At 37.7% G+C, this 19402-nt stretch overlaps 1 protein-coding gene across 3 annotated transcripts in view; it reads right to left on the reverse strand.

Annotated features, from left to right (window-relative positions):
• Positions 1–19402, reverse strand: part of PIK3C2A (phosphatidylinositol-4-phosphate 3-kinase catalytic subunit type 2 alpha) — a 58812-nt gene that overhangs the window by 6232 nt on the left and 33178 nt on the right. For all 3 annotated transcript variants that reach the window (XM_039344618.1, XM_039344620.1, XM_039344619.1), the window contains exons 15-31: positions 18125–18230; positions 16356–16498; positions 14723–14911; positions 13549–13642; positions 12701–12795; positions 11706–11886; positions 11282–11386; positions 9820–9912; positions 8443–8572; positions 7507–7643; positions 6662–6831; positions 5761–5917; positions 5454–5563; positions 3640–3847; positions 2638–2762; positions 1608–1725; positions 1428–1509 (exon numbers count right to left, since the gene is read on the reverse strand). In XM_039344618.1, coding sequence (XP_039200552.1) covers positions 1428–1509; positions 1608–1725; positions 2638–2762; positions 3640–3847; positions 5454–5563; positions 5761–5917; positions 6662–6831; positions 7507–7643; positions 8443–8572; positions 9820–9912; positions 11282–11386; positions 11706–11886; positions 12701–12795; positions 13549–13642; positions 14723–14911; positions 16356–16498; positions 18125–18230 — 2243 coding nt within the window. The remainder of the gene's footprint in view (positions 1–1427; positions 1510–1607; positions 1726–2637; positions 2763–3639; positions 3848–5453; positions 5564–5760; positions 5918–6661; positions 6832–7506; positions 7644–8442; positions 8573–9819; positions 9913–11281; positions 11387–11705; positions 11887–12700; positions 12796–13548; positions 13643–14722; positions 14912–16355; positions 16499–18124; positions 18231–19402) is intronic.

Raw genomic sequence — 19402 nt, forward strand, 5'->3', positions numbered from 1 at the left:
GCCCTCCTACAAACCGCGGCCCCGAGAGCAGCCCCTCCGATGCCCAGCTGGCGCAACGTTGGCTAAGCAGCAGCAGAGCCGGAGACAGAGGGTCAGTGGAGGAGGGAGGGGGTTCTGAGTCCGTGGAGCACTGCCGCAAAGCGGTCGCAGAGCAGGTGGCGCCCCCCCCCGGCTTACTTGTACCAGGCGGCAATCTCGGCTGGGGCATTGCTTCCTGGGCCGTCCCTGGGCCGCTCCCTCAGAAGCCAAGCCGGCCATGTGTCTCCCCAGGCCAGACCCGGGTGGCAGTCCCGGCTGGGCCGGCAGCATCGCTCCCTGGGAAGCTGATCCGGCCATGTGTCTCCCCGAGCCGGGCTGCAGTTATGACTGGGGTGGAGGCCGGCGGGGGCATCGCTCCCGGGGAAACCGATTCGGCCATGTGTCTCCCGGGCCGGGCAGCAATCATGGCTGGCGTGGCAGACAGCAGGGGCATCACTCCCTGGGAAGCCGAGCTGGCCATGCGTCTCCCCGGGCTGGGCGGCAGTCATGGCTGGGGCGGCGGCTGGCAGGGGCATTGCTCCCTGGGAAGCCGAGCCGGCCACGTGTCTCCACGGGCCGAGCGGCAGTCCCGGCTGGGCCAGCGGCCGGCAGGGGCATTGCTCCCTGGGAAGCCGAGCCGGTCATGTGTCTCCCCAGGCCAGCTCGGAGGCAGAACTCCGGCCTCCCGCAGCAGACTAAGATAGGCGAGCCTGAGCGGCTGTCTACTGCTGCCTCGGAAGATTTGCCGCAGCAGCTCCTTCTCTCCATCGGCCTCCTCCTCCACTCCCTCAGAATCTTTGCACCTAAAGGCGGAAAGAAGAAAGTCCCAGAGAGGGAGAGAGAGGGGTTGGGGGAGAGCAGTCCTTTCCGAGGGGAGGAGAAGCCAGGACAGCAGAGCTGCCCATACTTTAAAAATTTAACATGTATGGGATACACCGTAGCGCAAGGGCATTGTAGGGAAGGCGGGGGGAGGAGAAGAGGGATAGGAAGGAAAGAAAACGAAGGAAGCTCTGTAGCCACCCAAGAAAAAGCAAATTTAAACACAGTAGCTGCCAGGGAAGGAGGAGGGAGGGGAGGCTTGGCAACTCGCTGGAAGGGACCAATTCGGGGTTCGGGAAAGGTGCAAATTTTTCTGGATCAAGGCAGGGAGGGGCGTTGGGGGTTCCAGCCTTGGAGGGAAGAAAATGAAGTTGGTCCAGGCTCTTCAATCACGCTCACACACACACACACATACATTTTGCGGCTCCCAGTTTTTTCTTTTCTGAGGGAAACAGGTCAAAGTGGCTCTTTCACTTTTTCAGGTTGCCGACCCCTGTTCTATGGGAACTCCACATGGCAGAGGCTTCAGAGTTCACAGAAATAATTGTGCTATTCAGGATACTAATTAAACTGTATAACTATATTCTTACCTGTACACCTAGTTATTCCATCAATTCCTTCAGCTTTTTCATCACGAGGTAAGGGATGGAAGAAAGTATAAATAAGATCGCACTAGGTTGGGAAAGATAAAATTTCAATTAAGAACTGACTGTCATACAGACTATATATAAAATCATCTATGTATTTTGCAGACTACTGTCAAGAGTTACCTCCGATACATCTGTTGATGCATTCATTAAACTTTGTATGTAGCTATTTAGCTCTACTTTCCTCTTGGCTGCTACATCCTTTACATGGGTTCTTCCTAGAACCATCTTACTAGGAAAGCTACAATAACAGAGGTAAATAGTAGTTACTTCACTTTCATTGAGGCAAAAAAGTAAAAGAAATCAGATAAACTAGGGCAGGGGTAGGCAACCTTGGCTCTTTTATGGCTCAGGAATTCTGGGAGTTGAAGTCCACGAGTCATAAAAGAGCCAAGGTTGCCTACCCCTGGACTAGGGCAATGCAAAGCATTAAAGCATTACATCATGAAGTATTGCTCCATGAAGTGTCGAAGGAGTTATTTTTTCTGGATGACTCAGCAGATGTCTTCTCATGCATTTATACTGTATGTACATTCATTTTTTTGACAATCTCAGCTAAAGTGTTTCCTGTATATGTATATCTATCCAAAATGTATTTATCTGATTTTATTTTTATTTATTAATTTTTATGCCACTTGTTTCCCCTACAAGGTGACTGAAATGGGACATATAAATGGGAAAACCTGAAGAGTATCCTAGATGCAGTTTCTCCCTCGCCTGCTTGTGGGAAGTCAGCAGGGAATGTCGAAGGTCATGATCACGTGATTACAGCTCACTGAGATATCCTAACTGCAATGGGTACCAAGCACCCAGACTGCAATCATGTGACTGCAGGGATGCTACGATGGCCAGGACTCTGAGAACTGGCTCTAATTCCCCCTTGTTTAACACCACTGTAAACTGAACAGTTGCTGAACAAGTAGTTGTAACCTGAGCACTATATGTATTGTTGAAATGTGCAGGGCTTCATGTAGATCCAGCTGATATATAAACAGACTAAATGCAGAACTAACCCCAAAACAGGGTGCTTTACTCGTTTACTTCATTAAGAAAATACTCTAATGTGCAATGTGCTAATCTTAAAATGCTAAATAGGTAAGTTTTAGATATGTAAAACAAAAGCAATCCCCTAAAAAAAAATTATGACACATACCCTGGTAATTTCCAAAGAGGAAATAGGATCCCAAGCTTGTTGTGTAACTCCTGAAACTCATCAAACGTGCGAAAAATGAATGTGGGTTCAGTTTGCCCCTCTCTCAAAACTCTGACCACATAGATCTGCCAAAGAAAAAAAGCAAACATTTCACTGACTGTTAAAAAGCTTAACTCCTGTAATCCTGTACTATAAACTTTCCAAATCTTGTTCTCTGCAGAAGTGGTAAGATTTCAACTCTCAGAATTGAGGGTGGAGCAGTGGGGGTCAGACATGACCAGACTTGAAAAGGCCACACCCTTATATTTATTTCTAATCGTCCAATGAAAAAAAGCAATGCCTGTAGCAAAATTCTCAATCTTTCATTTGCCTTGAGATACGGTTTACAAGCCAGACGGGCCGGGTTGACGTATCATGATAATATCATAGCCTTGATATGCTTGCTTTGAATACAATTATTTCAATACTTGGTGCTGCAACCATATATATTTTTTCCACTCCAACCCCGCAACTGAGCCATCAAACCTCACTGAAACAGAACCATTTTGAAGGGGGGGGGGGAAGCCATGGGGGGAGATGTATTCTGTAATGCTTCTGCGGTCCTGAGCAAGCTACCAAGTACCCAAACTTTGAACCTGTGACTATGGGGCTGCTACAACAGTTGTAATTTCAAGGACCAGGTGTAAGTATCATCTTTTCACCATCGCTATAACTTTGAACGATTGTTGAACAAAATGATCGTCTGAAGACTTCTGGTACAAAAACCCTTTGTTTCCAAGACTTAAGTATCATTAATTTATGGAACATCCGTTAAAGCAGTTCCTTCAGTGATATTACTGCATTCAATATGGTTTCACTCATAGGTTAATAAGTTACACTCAAATGAAAAACAAAAATCTGAAATTCCTGCTATAATGGGATACACGTGAAAATATGCTGGTTAAAGCGAATGAAGGAAGCTACAGAAATCATGATGAATCAAAATATAATTCATAGCCTTACATAATATTTATCTGGGTTGTATCTTTTATGGTAGGTAAAAACAGATGCTTCTTTGATACGACCATCTTGTTTGAGTGAGTATGTTTTGGGTGAAAAAGATAGGATTGGCTCATCATTAGAAGGCAGCCCTGAGAAACGCAGTTGAGCAAGGTTGTGTATAAAAAAGTTGAACTTTGTAGCAACACTTCCCAAACTTGATTCAATTAACCTGGAAATAAACGAAGAATATTAATTTCATATATTACAAGCGTGCCAATATCTTTTGATTTCTTACATATACAATTTTAATTGTAATAAGAAAATGAGGGATCACTTCACGGTTCTAATTTTAGTACAGTGATACCTCGACTGCTTTGAAACTTGTCAAATTTGGTACTTGATGGGTTTTGGTGTGAAAATTTTGTCGCAGTACTCTTTGTCTGTTTGGTACTCAACGCATAAACTAGAACTTGTTACTGTCAGTTGCCTTGCAACTTTATGGGAAAAATTTGTTTGGTACCCATCACTTTTGGCACTTGTCATACCTCCTGGAACCAATTAATGATGAGTATTATCAAGGTATCACTGTATAGTCATCATAATAGAAAATTTTAAAATTAATATTCCTGATATAAAACAGAGAAAGATGATGGTAGAGCTACTAGTTTACTATTGCTGAGCCTAAAAGACTATGTGTATATAGAATAATTCCCAAGTTTTCTTTTTGGAAATGCAAACTCCACAATATATTACAAACTTCCATCACTAAATTTTGACAGTCCCAATTGCCACTGTAAAGCAAATCCTCCATGGTCGAAGCATCCCATAGTCTTATGATCAGTTTTGGGACTTTCAGCTGGCTTCCCCATTGACTTTGCTTCTCAGAATCCATCAGTTAAGGTCGCAAATGGCAATCATGTGACTGCATGACATTGTGATGTTATAATTGCAAGTGAAACCAGCACCTAAATTGTGACCATGGGACCGCAGGGATGCTGTGATTGCCGCAACTATGAAAACCTGACACAAGTCCCCCTCATTCAGCACCACAGTAACTTTGAATGGTCATTGAATGAGTGTAGGTTAAATGAAGATTACTTGCATATCCTTTCATTAGCAAAAGCCATTTATATTAACTTTTGTTTGACTATTTACAGAATTTATAAACTGCCAAAGTCATGACTTTGACATCTCAGAAGTGTAGATCAATTTAAAACCAAAACTATCAGAATTCCATCAATATAAAAACGAAATAAAAACAAAACCATTAGAGGCTGAATAACAAGACACTCTCTTTCCCAACAGAACAAGTTTAATCCCTGTCTTGCCCAGTGCATAGAAGAGTCTGGTTTTCATGGCTCCATGAAAGGCTAATAGGTCAGGGTCGTCTGCATCTCGGGGGTGGGAAAATTCATTCTAAAGGCAGACACAGCAATCAAGCAGTCACTTTTTAAGGCCCATCAGTTGACCCTGCTTGAAAAAAAGGGACTTGAAGCATGCCCACTCTATGCATCCTCTTGAGACAGGCAGCACTAACTAGAAATAGGCAAATAACCCACCCTGTAGTGCTTTACTGTGGTCATTAGCACCCTGAATTGTATCCAGAAACTTACCTGGAGCCAGTGAGGCTCATGGGCAAAATAAGAAAAGAGACATTTCCTTATCTCTATGGTCCTCTATACACCCAAATGTCCAAACCAGGTGTTAAAGTTGCACAAAGTTAAGGGCAAATAGGTAGAACTTCTCTTTGTGGAAGTTAATTGAGCTTCTAGCCTTGGTTGTAAGCAATAGGTGCATGCAAGAAACAAGATTTTAAAATTATTTGTGTAGTATACCTTGTGAAGAAAATGGTAGCCTCGGCATCAGTAGTTTGGGGCTGAAGAGCATCCTGGACGTATTTGAGATCTTGAACTCCAGTAAGTTCTGGCAAGCCAGAAGACATCATCTGTAAAACGAACAGTTACTTTTTCAGTAAGAAAACATACATTACTTACTTGTACATAAACAAGCATTTATTTTAAAAAGGCTTTCCAGATTTATGCCTGCTATTCAGAACTTTAAGTTGAAATTAAGTGTCAACATAGTTGTGTTCTTTGTTTTAAAGCCTATTTTGTTAACATCAATAATATATAGAAATATTACCAGGGACAGCAGATTAAGGAAAAGGTTGGCTTGTTTTCTGATTAAATTATAAGCTTGGCAGCAGAGATCAACAAACAGCTGGAAACGAATTGTGGGCTTTTCTCCACCATTGATAACGTAAGCCATATCTGACGTCAGCACAAAAGGAGCCCGATCCCTTTCAAAGGATAGAAAATAAGAATTTATTTTTAAATGCTGCATCCTGCATGTAGCCAAGTATGACATTTTTTTATAATCAAGAAACTCTAAAACTGAGTTGCAAAGGTAAAACATACATTGCTTCTGTACACACATAAAAATCAACAGCAAATACAAATCAATCTCAATGAACAGATTTTTTTAAAAATGTTTTCAAATAACATGTGAATTATTTGATACCTCAGATGCTGGAATTTTACCATGTTCTAAAACAAGACTTGGCTGAAGATAGTTATATTTCACTTATATCCCACCCCAGTTCAGGGAATTTGTGAAGCAAGATGAAAATACTTGCTTGTTCAAACTACTGGTAGGAAGCATTGCTATAAATGTATAGCATTGTTACCTTGCAAATCTGGCTTTTATGGTTTAATATTCTTGATTCCCAACTGAGCAGGAATGCTTCAGAAAAAGCAGCTCCCATTTTAATACAAAGCGCCAACATTGCAAAACAAAATTTAAGAAAACTATAAAAACAGTGATTGACATTACAGAAACACCAAATTCCTTTACCACTTCTGTGAAAATATTTCATAACAGAAAAATCATGACTTGACATCTTCAATGTGGTAGAAGCAAGAGTTAACACAATATGGCAAAAGTTACAGCCATTGTTTTTCAAGAGGGTGCATTATAATTGCAAAATCCACCATGTTTTCAAATTACTGAGGTAGAACATTTTAATTTCCTCATAGTTTCATACCTCTTAAAGGTTCCAAACATCTGAGCATGGCCCAAGAATTTTCCAAAATCAATATGAAACATATGTCCTGTACTTCGAAGCATTATGTTATCATTGTGCCGATCGCAGATACCTAGGACATACGTAGCCACACAACACCCAGCACAGGAATAGATGAAATTTTCAGAAGCCTAAAATAGACAAAATTAAATATATTTTCATTATATAGTTTGAAGAAAAGCACCTTGTTTAGCATTCAGAGATCAGCTGCAATAGCAGAAACATTCATTGATTGAAGAACAATATAATTTAGAATGTTTCAAAATTATGATTAAGTATCAGTTTTTTTTGGAAAAGATCATTAACAAGATAATATAATTACTTGACTTTTAAAATCCTAGTTCAGATGGATGAAAAATAGAAAATAGAAAATCTTAGGAGCTAGTTTTCCATACAAGTGGAGAGGCAAAGTTTTTAAATCAGGAGTCTTCAAACTTAGCCCTTTTATGACTTGTGGACTTAAACTCCCAGAATTCCTCAGCCAGCATGGCTGACTGAGGACTTCTGGGAGTTGAAGTCCACAAGTATAAAAGGGCCAAGTTTGAAGACCCATGTTTTAAATCATTTGTCTTGTGATTTGCCAAGCATTGAGCATGTCATTTAAATGCAAGATTCCCATTACTTCTAGCTGTTTCAAAGACGTAACTTGGAATTGTCATGCCAATGACCCACTTAAGGTAGCACTGTCCTGTATTTAATTATTAAATATGACATGTGAATGAGTCCCAGAGAGTTAGCTCTCATCCGATAATATACTACTATTATTGGTGTCATAAATTCCTATTTGGAAAAGGTATGTAGTTTACCTTTTCATATTCTTCTTCTGTAGAGTTGTATTTTCTTAACCATTCTGCAAGAGGCTTATCTTTAAAGGATCCTGTCACTCCATACTCCACTTGAATTTTCCTAAGAGTATCTGAAGCTGGAACAAGTTCTACCATTCCTTTAAATCAATCAGCAAAAGTTGATAGATATAAAATATTTATAATACATATTACTATGTGGTCCTTTGATCAAAAATATTTAACTTAAAACTTTTAAATAAAGTTTCTAAATCCAAATTGCTTGCCAATATAGATTATTATACAGTTCTCTGTATTTAAAATATTATATAATACTACACTGTAAAATAATTCAAAAATTGAGTTACTTATCCCAAAAACCCCAAATTGTTACTTATCCCAAAAACCCCAAATCCTTTTATTTTTAAATCAACTAAAAAAATGGAACAAAGTCTTCTTTAAGTTGAGCTGGTGACTTTATAAACTAGTTTTCCTGGAAATAGCATGGAGGTATTTTATCACTCTGCTCTTATGAGACATTTTTTCAATTTCCCAGTCTGCAGTCTAGAATTCCACATGGTCTCCCATTCAAATACTAAGCAGCTATGCCTATGTTTTTGGAAGTCAGCCATCAATTAGCTGCTGCCACCTGCTGTAGACAATTCAACAATATTTAACATGGATAAATAAAAAAGTAAACATTCTTCAACATTCTATATACTAGCAGCAGACTTCTAGAACAGCAGATGGGTTTTGCAAGTATATTAGGCAGTTCAATTAATGCCAATTATTTTCATGGCTATTGTATTCTGGGCTGCTTAGCAAATATGTGGCATTTGAGAAACAGGTTTTACAATAACGGTGTTGGGTCTGCCATTCCTGTCAGAAATTGTGACAGTAGCCAGACAAACCTTTAACACTGCATGTAGGATAACACAAGACAAGAAATTAAAACTCTACCTCTATCTTTGCCAGTTGCAAGACACTTGAACATAACCATCCTCAAATCCAGCCCTTCCTGTAACCAGATCTTATCCATGATTTTTATCATTTGCAACGCTAACATATCCTGGCGCAGATCTTCTCCAACCTAAGAAAAAACAAAAGTCACAAATGAGAGAAAGAAATGATATCAAGAGAGGCTCAACGAATGTCAGTTCTGCCTATTTTATTATACACTAACACAACAGCAGAAACTGATCTGGGATATGTTAGTGTTTCTTTTCTAGTACCAGTTTTCTAGGTCTTAACAGTATAGAACAAGGATTTGCAACCTGCAAACTGTATATCTCAGGAAATTCATTCACTTTCTTCATCAAGGTCTGTTAATACCTTATTTCTCTACACTTTGTAATAAGAATGGGTGCTGTGACCCAGCACAAGCATGAGTAGGCACATCTGTGTGTATGTGTTTGTGTGTGAGAGCAGTACTCCTCCTTGGGAGAAAAAGTGGTGGGAGTAGGAGCAACCTACAGGAGCAACTTTGCTATTAGCTCTGCTTTTGGGAGGCCAGCAGGAAAGGTTGCAAATGGCCATCATGTGACTGAGGGATGCTGCAACTTTCCTAAGTGTAAGCAGCCGAATCGCGTGCCTCTGGGGGTGCCGGGATGGCCATAACCCCAAGAACTGATCATACGTACTGCTTGTTCAGTGCTGTCATAACTGAACAGTCACTGAATAAGCGGTGTAATCCAAGGACTACCTATACTGCAAAACAATTTATTTGAAAATTATCATACTGAGAAACTCAAGCTTCATTTATGAAACAATATTTAATATAAACTAGAGAAAGCATGAATAAAAATATAAGCCATAGGTAAAGAAAATATAACTGAAATGCTTCTTATAATCTAGGCAGACAGCATGCTGATCCTCTGAAATTACTATGTACGGTCTGCTCCCTCCAGAACTATCTGTTTTCTTTTTATAGTTACAATTAATGTGGTAATTTTTCATCAATCCATGAATATTGCTCTCTTAGAAAGGAATACCCTGTTTTTCCAATATTATTAAATAAACACAAAAAGGTATCCAATACAAAATTTAGTGGAAGGTAAGAGCAAAAATTCATTGCAAAACAAAAGTTAACAGAACAGTACCTACTGGCACAAAACGTTTTAAACCTCTCATATGTTCTAAAATGAAACCATTATTCTTAGCAAAGATAATTTTAGAAATGCTTGAACATTCATTTAACATGTGCAAAGTCCCCCCACAAACACTTAAAGCATCCAGAGGGTTCTTTATGACCATGAAGTCAGAACATTTTTTCCGTGTAATTAACACTACCTACAGCATTGGAGGGGAAATATCTGTAATTGAAAGAAAAAAATGTACCTTAAACATTACATTAATTTCTTCTCCCAAAGGATCTGCATTCACCAAAGCAATTTTAAGAGGAACTGCATTAGAACTGAAATAGGAACATGCCTGTCAAAGATACAGAACATGGTTGATATTATAAAAACCAAAAGGTTAAATAGAAATGATAAATGTCCTAAGTTTGGTTTTGCTCAGTTGCTCATTTTATAATAATAATAATAAAAATAAACAACAAATAAATTAGAATATACAGTTACAAAATGGTAACACTACAGGCCCAGGAAATTCTTAAATAGTGGTATTCCAAATGTAAACATTTTACATTAAAACAAATGGATTAATTAAACCCCATTAAACCTACTAGTAATATAGTAGCTGTTCCCTCAAGTGGGAACAACATCAAAAACAAGGGTCAGTCTAGAAGTCCTTAAACAGAGGAGAATCCTGATTCCTCAGAATTATATAGAAAATTTTTAAGGGCAGTTTTAAAAACTTAGAAATGTATACTATATGTGGTTTATCCTGTATTCCTTTTACTTAGGTAAGTTTCATAAAGATAATACAAATCTAGCTTCTTCAACAGAGTTGAGAAATAAAAAAAATTAAAGTTGCACAAATTAGCGAAACTTTGCCAGGAGAAGTAAGCAAACAATAAATAAGGGGGGGGGACACAGGAGGCACAGCTAGGAAAAAGGTCAGCTTAGAAGGGGAGAACCTGAGGAGATAAAGGGAATAAGAAACAAAGTTTTAAATAAGGAAGACAGAATGGCTAGTTATGAATAAAGGAGAAGTTAAAAATAAAAATGCAGTTGCTTTTCTTCCTGCAGCACTTTGCCCAGGTGGGATTCAACTTTTTGCCAGCTAACAAGAATGACACAGCTTGGTGAGTGCAACCGATTCAGGAGTAATGACTGGCAATAAGAACACTGAGGAAAGACCAGTTTCACCAATGAGGAAATTACTCAGTGATGTGCCCAGTGACACGGTTGGGAGAGAGCTTTAACAGGGAAGAAGAGATATGAACTGGGCCTGACCTAAGGAGGAATGATCATAGGAAGTAAGATTGTTTTGAAGAAACAGCTTTTTGCTGTGAGCATTTTGCAAGGGTGGAGACAAAATTGGATTATTTAAAAATGCTTTGAGCTTTTTGAAATGTACTGCACCATTAAGAAGACAGCTCTGTCCCTTATGTAGGACCTATAGTTTTGAGCAAGCCTCTCTGCAGGACACAAGATTTCATCTATGTATGTTAGCCTAGTGTAGTTTATAGTTATTCTTACAGAGTAGTCAAAACTAGAGGCCTGAATTCTGTGGTTATGTGTATTTTATGTCCTCAATCCCCCTGAGCAGCTTGCGGATCACAAAATAGAGAACATCAATCTCCTAACATTTACAAATCCAAAAGGTAAGTAGGCAGAGATGGGAAAGGATGAGAAGAATATAGGGGAACCAATGATTATTGTCACACAGCTCATACCTTCACATTCAATTCTTTAGCTACAAGACTGGGGCTGAGAGGCATGCGGCATTTGTTTTTCAAGAAAAAAGACTGGACACGTTCCATTCCACTTTGCAGAACCATCTGTTAATAACCAATTCAAGGATAAACTTCGTTAAATAAAATTTGTAGAACTGTTTTCATTATGAATAAAGCATTAAGTTATATCAGTGTGTTTTTATAACATAATCTGGTGTGTGAAGCAAGCAGGGGTGTATTTTGGGGTTGTACATTTCTGTCCATATTACAAGGCTCAGAATCATCTAAAAGTGATACCCAAGTAACCTAATAACCTGACTCTGGTTGATTTTAATATGATTGCATCATTCATAAATGTAACTGTGCTTTCCATTCATATACGTGTGTGTGTGTGTGTGTGTGTAACCTTGATCACTTCACCAACCTGTCTGGCTGATCCACTTGTCCGCTTTACTTTCTCTGCAACCATTCCTAAGATCTGCACAAGTCTTGACTGCCTTTCCAACTCTTCTCTCAGACTTTTGCCACAGATGGAAAGGAAGGCACCGAGGATATGCTCATACCTTATTCCATGTTTGGTATCATGCAACGTATCCTTTAGTAACCTAAATATGATATAACTTTAGATTGGTTTCCTTCCCACATGCTTATTTGAGCCATATTTTGTGCAAGAGCTCAAGGTATATAATATGCCCTCCTTCTATTTGTCTCTTCTATATGCATGTACATAAAAATAAAGCAGTGTTCAGTTTCAAGAGAAGATTCATACTATGGATCAACAGAGAATGTGTGGAGAGAGGACAATAGCATATGGAATCGTTCTTTGATTGTCATTAATTTATACAGCACCTTCCATTGCATTTAGTACTAGTAATAGTAGTAAAGTTGGAAGGGACCTTGGAGGTCATCTAGTCCAACCCCCTGCTCAGGCAGGAAACCCTACACCATTTCGGACAAATGGCTGTCCAGTCTCTTCTTAAAAACTTCCAGTGTTGGAGCATTTACTGCTTCTGGAGGCAGGCTGTTCCACTGATTAATTGTTCTCACTGTCAGGAAGTTTACATATTTACAATATTTAAGTAATGCTGAAATCAGTTAAAAGATTTTTTTATCTGTATGTAAAGAATAATCTTGCTTAAGACACAAACATGTTATCTCAAATTCAGTTTCAGAGATTAATGCAAGATGTGTACCACTGCTTTGAAATAGAAGAAAGCAATCCAGAACTTCAGCTAAAAAAAAATGCACTAGCTTTTTCAGACTACCTAATTAATTTCTATCAGCAACAGCATACATTTTTTTTCTGGTCTATAAAGATCTATGAATATTCCTCATTTAAAAGCTCTCACACCAGCTTTCTACTTATTCTTGAAAATATAAACATTGTTGAAAGATGATGAAAAAGAATATAAATCTTACCAATATAGATAGTGTGCTATTCGAATATTTCCTAATGCTCGGGCCAAGAGGAATCTGACTAAAGAGTTGTCCAGATATGTTTCATATTTTAATGCCTAGACATACACAAAAGGAAGTTTTATACAAAGTTATAAAACTATTTAGCACTCAACCAATTAATCAGTTTATCTATTTATTCCATTCTGTCTGCCTATATTCCTATGAAGCATAGTCCATCTAAAAAAATTAGATGTAGGAAAGATAATATTTACACTTCCCTTTCTTTTGCATCTCCTTATCAATTCACATACCAGAAGGACTCTTCAAATTTTTGGATCTTTTTTTTACTCACAGCCTTTGAAACCATTTTATTAAATAGCAATTTGCAAACAAAATATACATCTATTTTTACATGGAGCATTTGAAGCCTATTCAAAATGCTTCTGAAGCAATATAAGTAAAAAAATATGTCAGCAGCATTAAAAAAATTATTTTTACTTATTTATATTTATTATTATTTTTATAAATAACTGGAATATAGTCAAGATTGTAACGTAATATAACCTATCTCTTATTCTTATAAATGTAAAGATATTTGAGATGGAAACACCTCAGGAACATCTAAAGGTCTTAGATGTTAATCCCAACATTCAGGCAGGCTCACAATAATTTACATAATTTAATTTATATATGAACCAACAAACTTTATTTTATTACATCTTTTCAATCATTAAATTTCCATGAGCCCTATTTTCTGCCTCAGATATACTCCTCAATCATATACCATGGGCTGATAATCTTTTCAGGCCCCAAACTCCAAAGATCTATTTTTTTCCTTTTCAATATGGTTAATGTGATATTTTTCTGACCTGAACAAACTGGGGAAGAATGTCAGCAAGTTCATCATCGCTTATTGCCTCAATCCACTGCACAGCTTTTGTTCTTACTTCTTGATCTGCAAAACTACAAACCAGATCAGTTGCAACTACACTTTATTTTAAGTTTGGCAAGAATATACGTTCCAAGGATATTTGCGAAACCTTTAATGGGGAACATTAAAAATAAAGCTTTAGCCTACACAAAAAGGTTTTATGCATTAAATAATAATGTGGCAATTGAATGATGTTTAGATGAGTAGGATAAAGGCAATTACACAAGAAAAGATTCCGTTTTACTTAAATCATATATTTAACCTTAAATTCTGATGTAGCTACATATAAATGCTAATATAATGTTACAGTTTCAGCCTAGCAAATAACCCAATTTAGAATTGTAGGGTATACAAGATAATTTTTGGTCTATAAACAATACCACATGGCAAAATGCTGTGAAACCAGTAATATGGCTTACTGGACTACTGCAACGCGCTCTACACGGGGCTACCCTTGAAAAGTATTCGGAGACTACAGTTGGTCCAGAATGCAGCTGCGCGAGTGATAGTGGGTGCTTCTCGATACACCCACGTTACACCTATCCTCCATGAGCTTCACTGGTTGCCTATTGGTCTCCGGGTCCAATTCAAGGTGTTGGTCATTACCTTTAAAGCCCTATATGGCTCAGGGCCAGGCTATTTGCGAGACTGCCTACTACCTCATAGTTCCCTATGTCCGGTTAGATCCCACAGGCTGGGCCTCCTTCAGGTCCCGTCGGCCAAGCAGTGCCATTTGGCGGGACCGTGGAGGAGGGCTTTCTCTGTGATGGCGCCCACGTTTTGGAACCAGCTCCCCCCGGAGATTAGGACCGCTCCCACCCTGTTGGTTTTCCATAAGCTGCTTAAGACCTGGCTTTTCCAGCAGGCCTGGGGTTTATAAAATCTGACCCCTGGATGACCGTTCTTGTACTGTTTGTTTTGTTATGTTTTATGTGTTTTTTATTTTTAGTCGCCCAGAGTCCTCCGGGAGTGGGGCGGCTTATAAATTTTAAAAATAAAAAAATACTTACAGAGGCTATCTACTTAGAAATAATCTAGAAATGCTTAACAGCTCATTATCTATAATATTCTTGAAAACATAGTAGAGTCTGTAATAAATGGATCTAACTTACTTTGCGTTCAGCAATTCTAATGCGGAAAGCGGAGGTAAAGGAGGCCACTGTTGAAGCAGCAAATATATTTCAGAAAGATTGGTCAAATCCCAGTTTGGAGCACTAGCCAGTATCTTGGGCAGGCTGCTTGCATGTGTGTAACAGTAATGCCGCTTCTCCCATAAAAATGCCTTATTTTTCTTAGATAATCTATAAAAGGTAATTCCAGTTATATTTATTAATTCATTACATTGCCATTATACTCACCATACACTTAGAAACCATAAAACAAATCCTGGGTAAAACTATGCTTTCTGAGGCAAAACCAATTAAAATATTAATGTTATTATTATAGCCACAATGAATTTCATCATTCATCCTGTTCTCCTTTCATTTAATCCAAAAATTCAGAACAGATTAAAAGAGGAACTGAAAATTTCAAGTGGTATTATGACTCATGTTTTAACAACTTCTTTACAAAAGAAATGCTGGATCATCTTGATGATATAAAACTGCTATGAAATAACCGGGTAATGAGTAACAAGCATTTTGATCACGTTAAAGCTATTTTAGTTGAAGTGCACATTGGCTGCTGGAGAAAACTTTGAATTCATAAGCAACTTTGAATATAAGGACAATCTTATCCATCTTTTCTTCTCCATTGTCATCTGCAGCATTATTTTTGACTTCCCAAACTCATCAGTTTCTTCACTTCTTTCTCTGTCAACAGAAAATTCTCACGCTCTGACACTGATAGAAGGTAAAAACTTGAATCTTTCAAATATTGTACTACAGGTAGTCCTCAACTTATGACTATAACTGAGCCTGATCATAAAGCGGGTCATCAGGTGATCTACCCAATTCTACAATCTTTTTTTTGTGTGTGGCATAAATGCGAATGCTGTGGACATAAACTGAATGCTGCAATTGCTAAGCGAAGCTATTGTTTGCTATGGGCTGTTTTTTTTTTCTTCTGGAAACTGGAAGTAAACACTGGTTTCTGACAAAACTATCGTAAACCGTGGTCATGTGACTGTGGAATGTTGCAAACAGCCGTAAATGTGGGCTCGCTGCCAAGTGCCCAAAATGCCATCTTGTGACTGTGGGGGTGAGTGGGAAAGGGTGGTCGCCATATCAGGTCATTAGTTTTCAGGAAGTCCATTTTAACTTTAACAGTTGCTAAGCAACTGGTCGTAAGTCAAGGACAACCTGTATTTCAGTGTTCCCCAAACTTGACAATTTTAAGGCATGAGGACTTCAACTCCCAGAATTCCACAGCCAGCAACGCTGGCTGTGGAATTCTGGGAGTTGAAGTCCACATGCCTTAAAATTGTCAAGTTTGGGAAACACTGCTGTATTTGATTAAAAGTCAATAGTCCGAGTATACTTCAATTTTTTTATAAATGCCAATTTTAAAAAAATATTGTTATATGATTGTTTAAGATTTTAATAACTCAATATCCCCTTCTGAGTAATAGTTGGATTATATTTTGAAAATAAATAAATGATGTGCCCTGGTCATATGTAGTTCTGAATGTTCTCCAGAATCTTGTCAAAATTTGTTACGTACACAGCAGAAATAAGTGCTGGGGAATGATGGTCTCTAATAATCTGCATATGAAATGTTAAATTCGAAGTAACCAGGAGAACATACCCATATGTACCCTCTTTGGAAATAATGGAAAGGAGGCGCTCCTTTGAATCTTTTTCCAACGTTTCTATAGAATTACATGTGGAATTATTTGCAGCCTGAGGAATTCTGTATATAATGTCAAATGGTAAAGAAGGGAAGTCAACCTGAAATGTTAAAATTATAAATCAATAGACTACAAAACAAGAAAGATCTACTGGCATTTCACAGTTTTTCACACTTAAATTTCAATGTCTTTTACCTTGTTTCTTTTCCTTCCCTACTATCTATCTATATACTATTATCTATATATTATTAAAAACTGATTCCTGCAATCTTTAACTGGATGAAACAGTGCCCCGTAGGCCAAAACATTTTGAATGAAAGTTCTTTAAATCGGCTAACTTATAGAATGCATCCACAACCCGGGGCTCATGACTCCCACGGCAAATTTTATAAAACATTTTATGACATGGCCATTATCATAAAACAATTTATGACATAATATAAAATGTCGTAAAACATTTCCTGTGCTGATGTTTGACTGTGCTATATAATTCAATATGGGCTAAACAGTTTATGACATAATACAAAATGTCATAAAACATTTCCTAAGTTAATGTTAAGACTATGCCATACGATTCAGAGCAAGGGCTATTTTCATCCCAACTTTTCTAGTGAAGGTGGTATATTAGAAGCTCTCTGACTGTTAAAAGCATTGGTAGAATCTGGTAAGGAAATATCTTTGAAATAATGGTCCACAAGGGCACGGTTGTCTAGATACACAATGAAATACACCACAGGAAAATAATATCTGAGAGACATTTCTAGTATCTGAAAGTTTGTCATGTGTAGAATTTACATGAAGTAGGCACTGATGTTAGAAACTCAGGTGCTTGCTATTTTGTTTACCATATCAAAGTGATACCATTTAAAAATGGAAACAGCAGTAAATTAATATTCACAACTACTTCTAAGTTTAGTTTACTGCAACATTATTCCACTGGAGCTTTGTGTCTGGACACTGCTTCTTCTCACAAGTGGACAGAAAGTGCAGTTTCCAAATCATTTGTTTGTGATTTGGCTAAGGTTAAGCATGTAATACTTATACATGCTTACACACTACTTCTGAGAGCCACAAACCACAAACTGTCATTATGGTTTACAATAGGTAAGCAATATTGCCTGTTTCCAGTTAACCATGGACCCTTATTAATCCATGAATGAGAAGTGCATTTCTCAATATTTATGGGAGGAACCACTGGCTGAAACTCTTGAATGCCCATGCAACCATTTCCAAATAATAAGTACATATCTCTGTATTACACCAATACCTCAGGATAAGAGAACAAATCCAATAAAAATATAAGGAGAAAATCCCCAAACAATGTTTCGGCAGAAAGGCATTCAGAATTGAATATGTTCAGGAATATGGAAGACATTCTAATTTATCTTATTAACTCTGCAAACAGTTTTGCATGTTAAAAAAATGATTTAAAAATTTCAGAATGAACCTTTACAAAATGTCTAATCTCAAATGCAAAACTACTATTCTATGTGCAAACTGGCCTATTTGAGCATCCTGGAAACTTCAAAATGCTTGGAATGGCTTGTTGGATAACCCTAGTAAAATAAAAACAATTTTATTCTCATATGCTATTTTGTGGATGATTTGAAAGACCAAACAGAAATGGGACCTAATTCTATTTCTATTGGGAAACAGATCATATTACATTTTACCACTATAAGTAGAATATAAATGCTTTTTTAAAACATTGAGGAAACAGCATTACCTGCAACACTATCCTTTCCATTAGGTTTCCTTTTTTATGTGCTACTCCACATAAACTTTGAAGAGGTGTCCAAAGATGTAAAAGTTTTGTTCCACATGTTAACATTCTAAAAGCATGGAATATATAATTTAATTTAATGTCCACATTTCAGGAGAATACATATTAGAAAACCAAAAAAAAAAAAAATCACCTGAGGAATACTACTAATTCCTCATGTATAATTGTGATCTATAGAAATTCCTGTGCATTAAATCTTAATATAAATCCTACAATCCCTTTTTGTAGAAATTTTATATTGAGGCAATCCGAAATACTCGAGGTTACTAATGAACATAGTAGGATGTTAATCCAAAACAGACAAATACAAGATTAGACTAGACAGTATTATACAAACCTTTTTGTATGTGCTTTTTTTTCAAATGCTTACTTAAAAGTATATTTATATACAATTTCCCCCCAAATATCCAGCACATTATAGCTGAAAAAAGAGCTCTAAGAGCTACAGTTAAACATTTTAGTTGTATAGATCAAGAGTGTACATTAAGACAAGTTGTATAGATCAAGAGTGTACATTAAGACAAGAGTCAATGTCATCTGAGAAACTGTACAATAACACCCGCATGCATGTCATTTCTAAAAGAACTGACAAGACAGGTTCTTATCCTCAAAAAACTCCCATCTAAAATGATGTCTGGCAGCAAAAGATCCAAAAAGGCTGATGCTCCACAGACAGAACACATAGAAATCCACAGCATCCTTAAGCAGAAGACCTATGTAAACCATAACACTCAGCCATCTGCATCCTCTGCAAGGCCTGGTGCATCTACCTCAAGGGGTCTTCCAGATTTGCTCAGGTTGCATAAGGATGCATAACCACCTTGACAGTGGTCCAAACTTTAGTGGGATCCCTTCGTGCACATACCTGAAGACAACCTACCACAGCCATGCCAATCCTTGCAGAGGATGTGGCTGCCTGACTATACGATATTGAAAGCTTTACACTTTATTATAAATGAGGAGAAAAATATACTGAGAAAATACGGGTTGATACATTAGTAGTATAATTTCTGAATGGGTGAATTCTTTATGTAGAAGACTTAATACAGCGCTGCAAATTAGACTGCTTGAATTTTATTGGCTTCAACAGGATTCAAACAGATTATACAATGATTTAATACTTGTAAGCCAGTAATATATTGGAGCTGGCTCATTATCAGCTTGTGAGAAGCAATCCTTAAATTTTCAGGATTTGTTTAAGAGCAGAATTAAGCCGTATGC

The sequence above is a fragment of the Crotalus tigris genome, unplaced genomic scaffold (genome assembly GCF_016545835.1).
Source record: "Crotalus tigris isolate CLP2741 ecotype Arizona unplaced genomic scaffold, ASM1654583v1 scf7180000017933.3771270, whole genome shotgun sequence".
Classification (NCBI taxonomy): domain Eukaryota; kingdom Metazoa; phylum Chordata; class Lepidosauria; order Squamata; family Viperidae; genus Crotalus; species Crotalus tigris.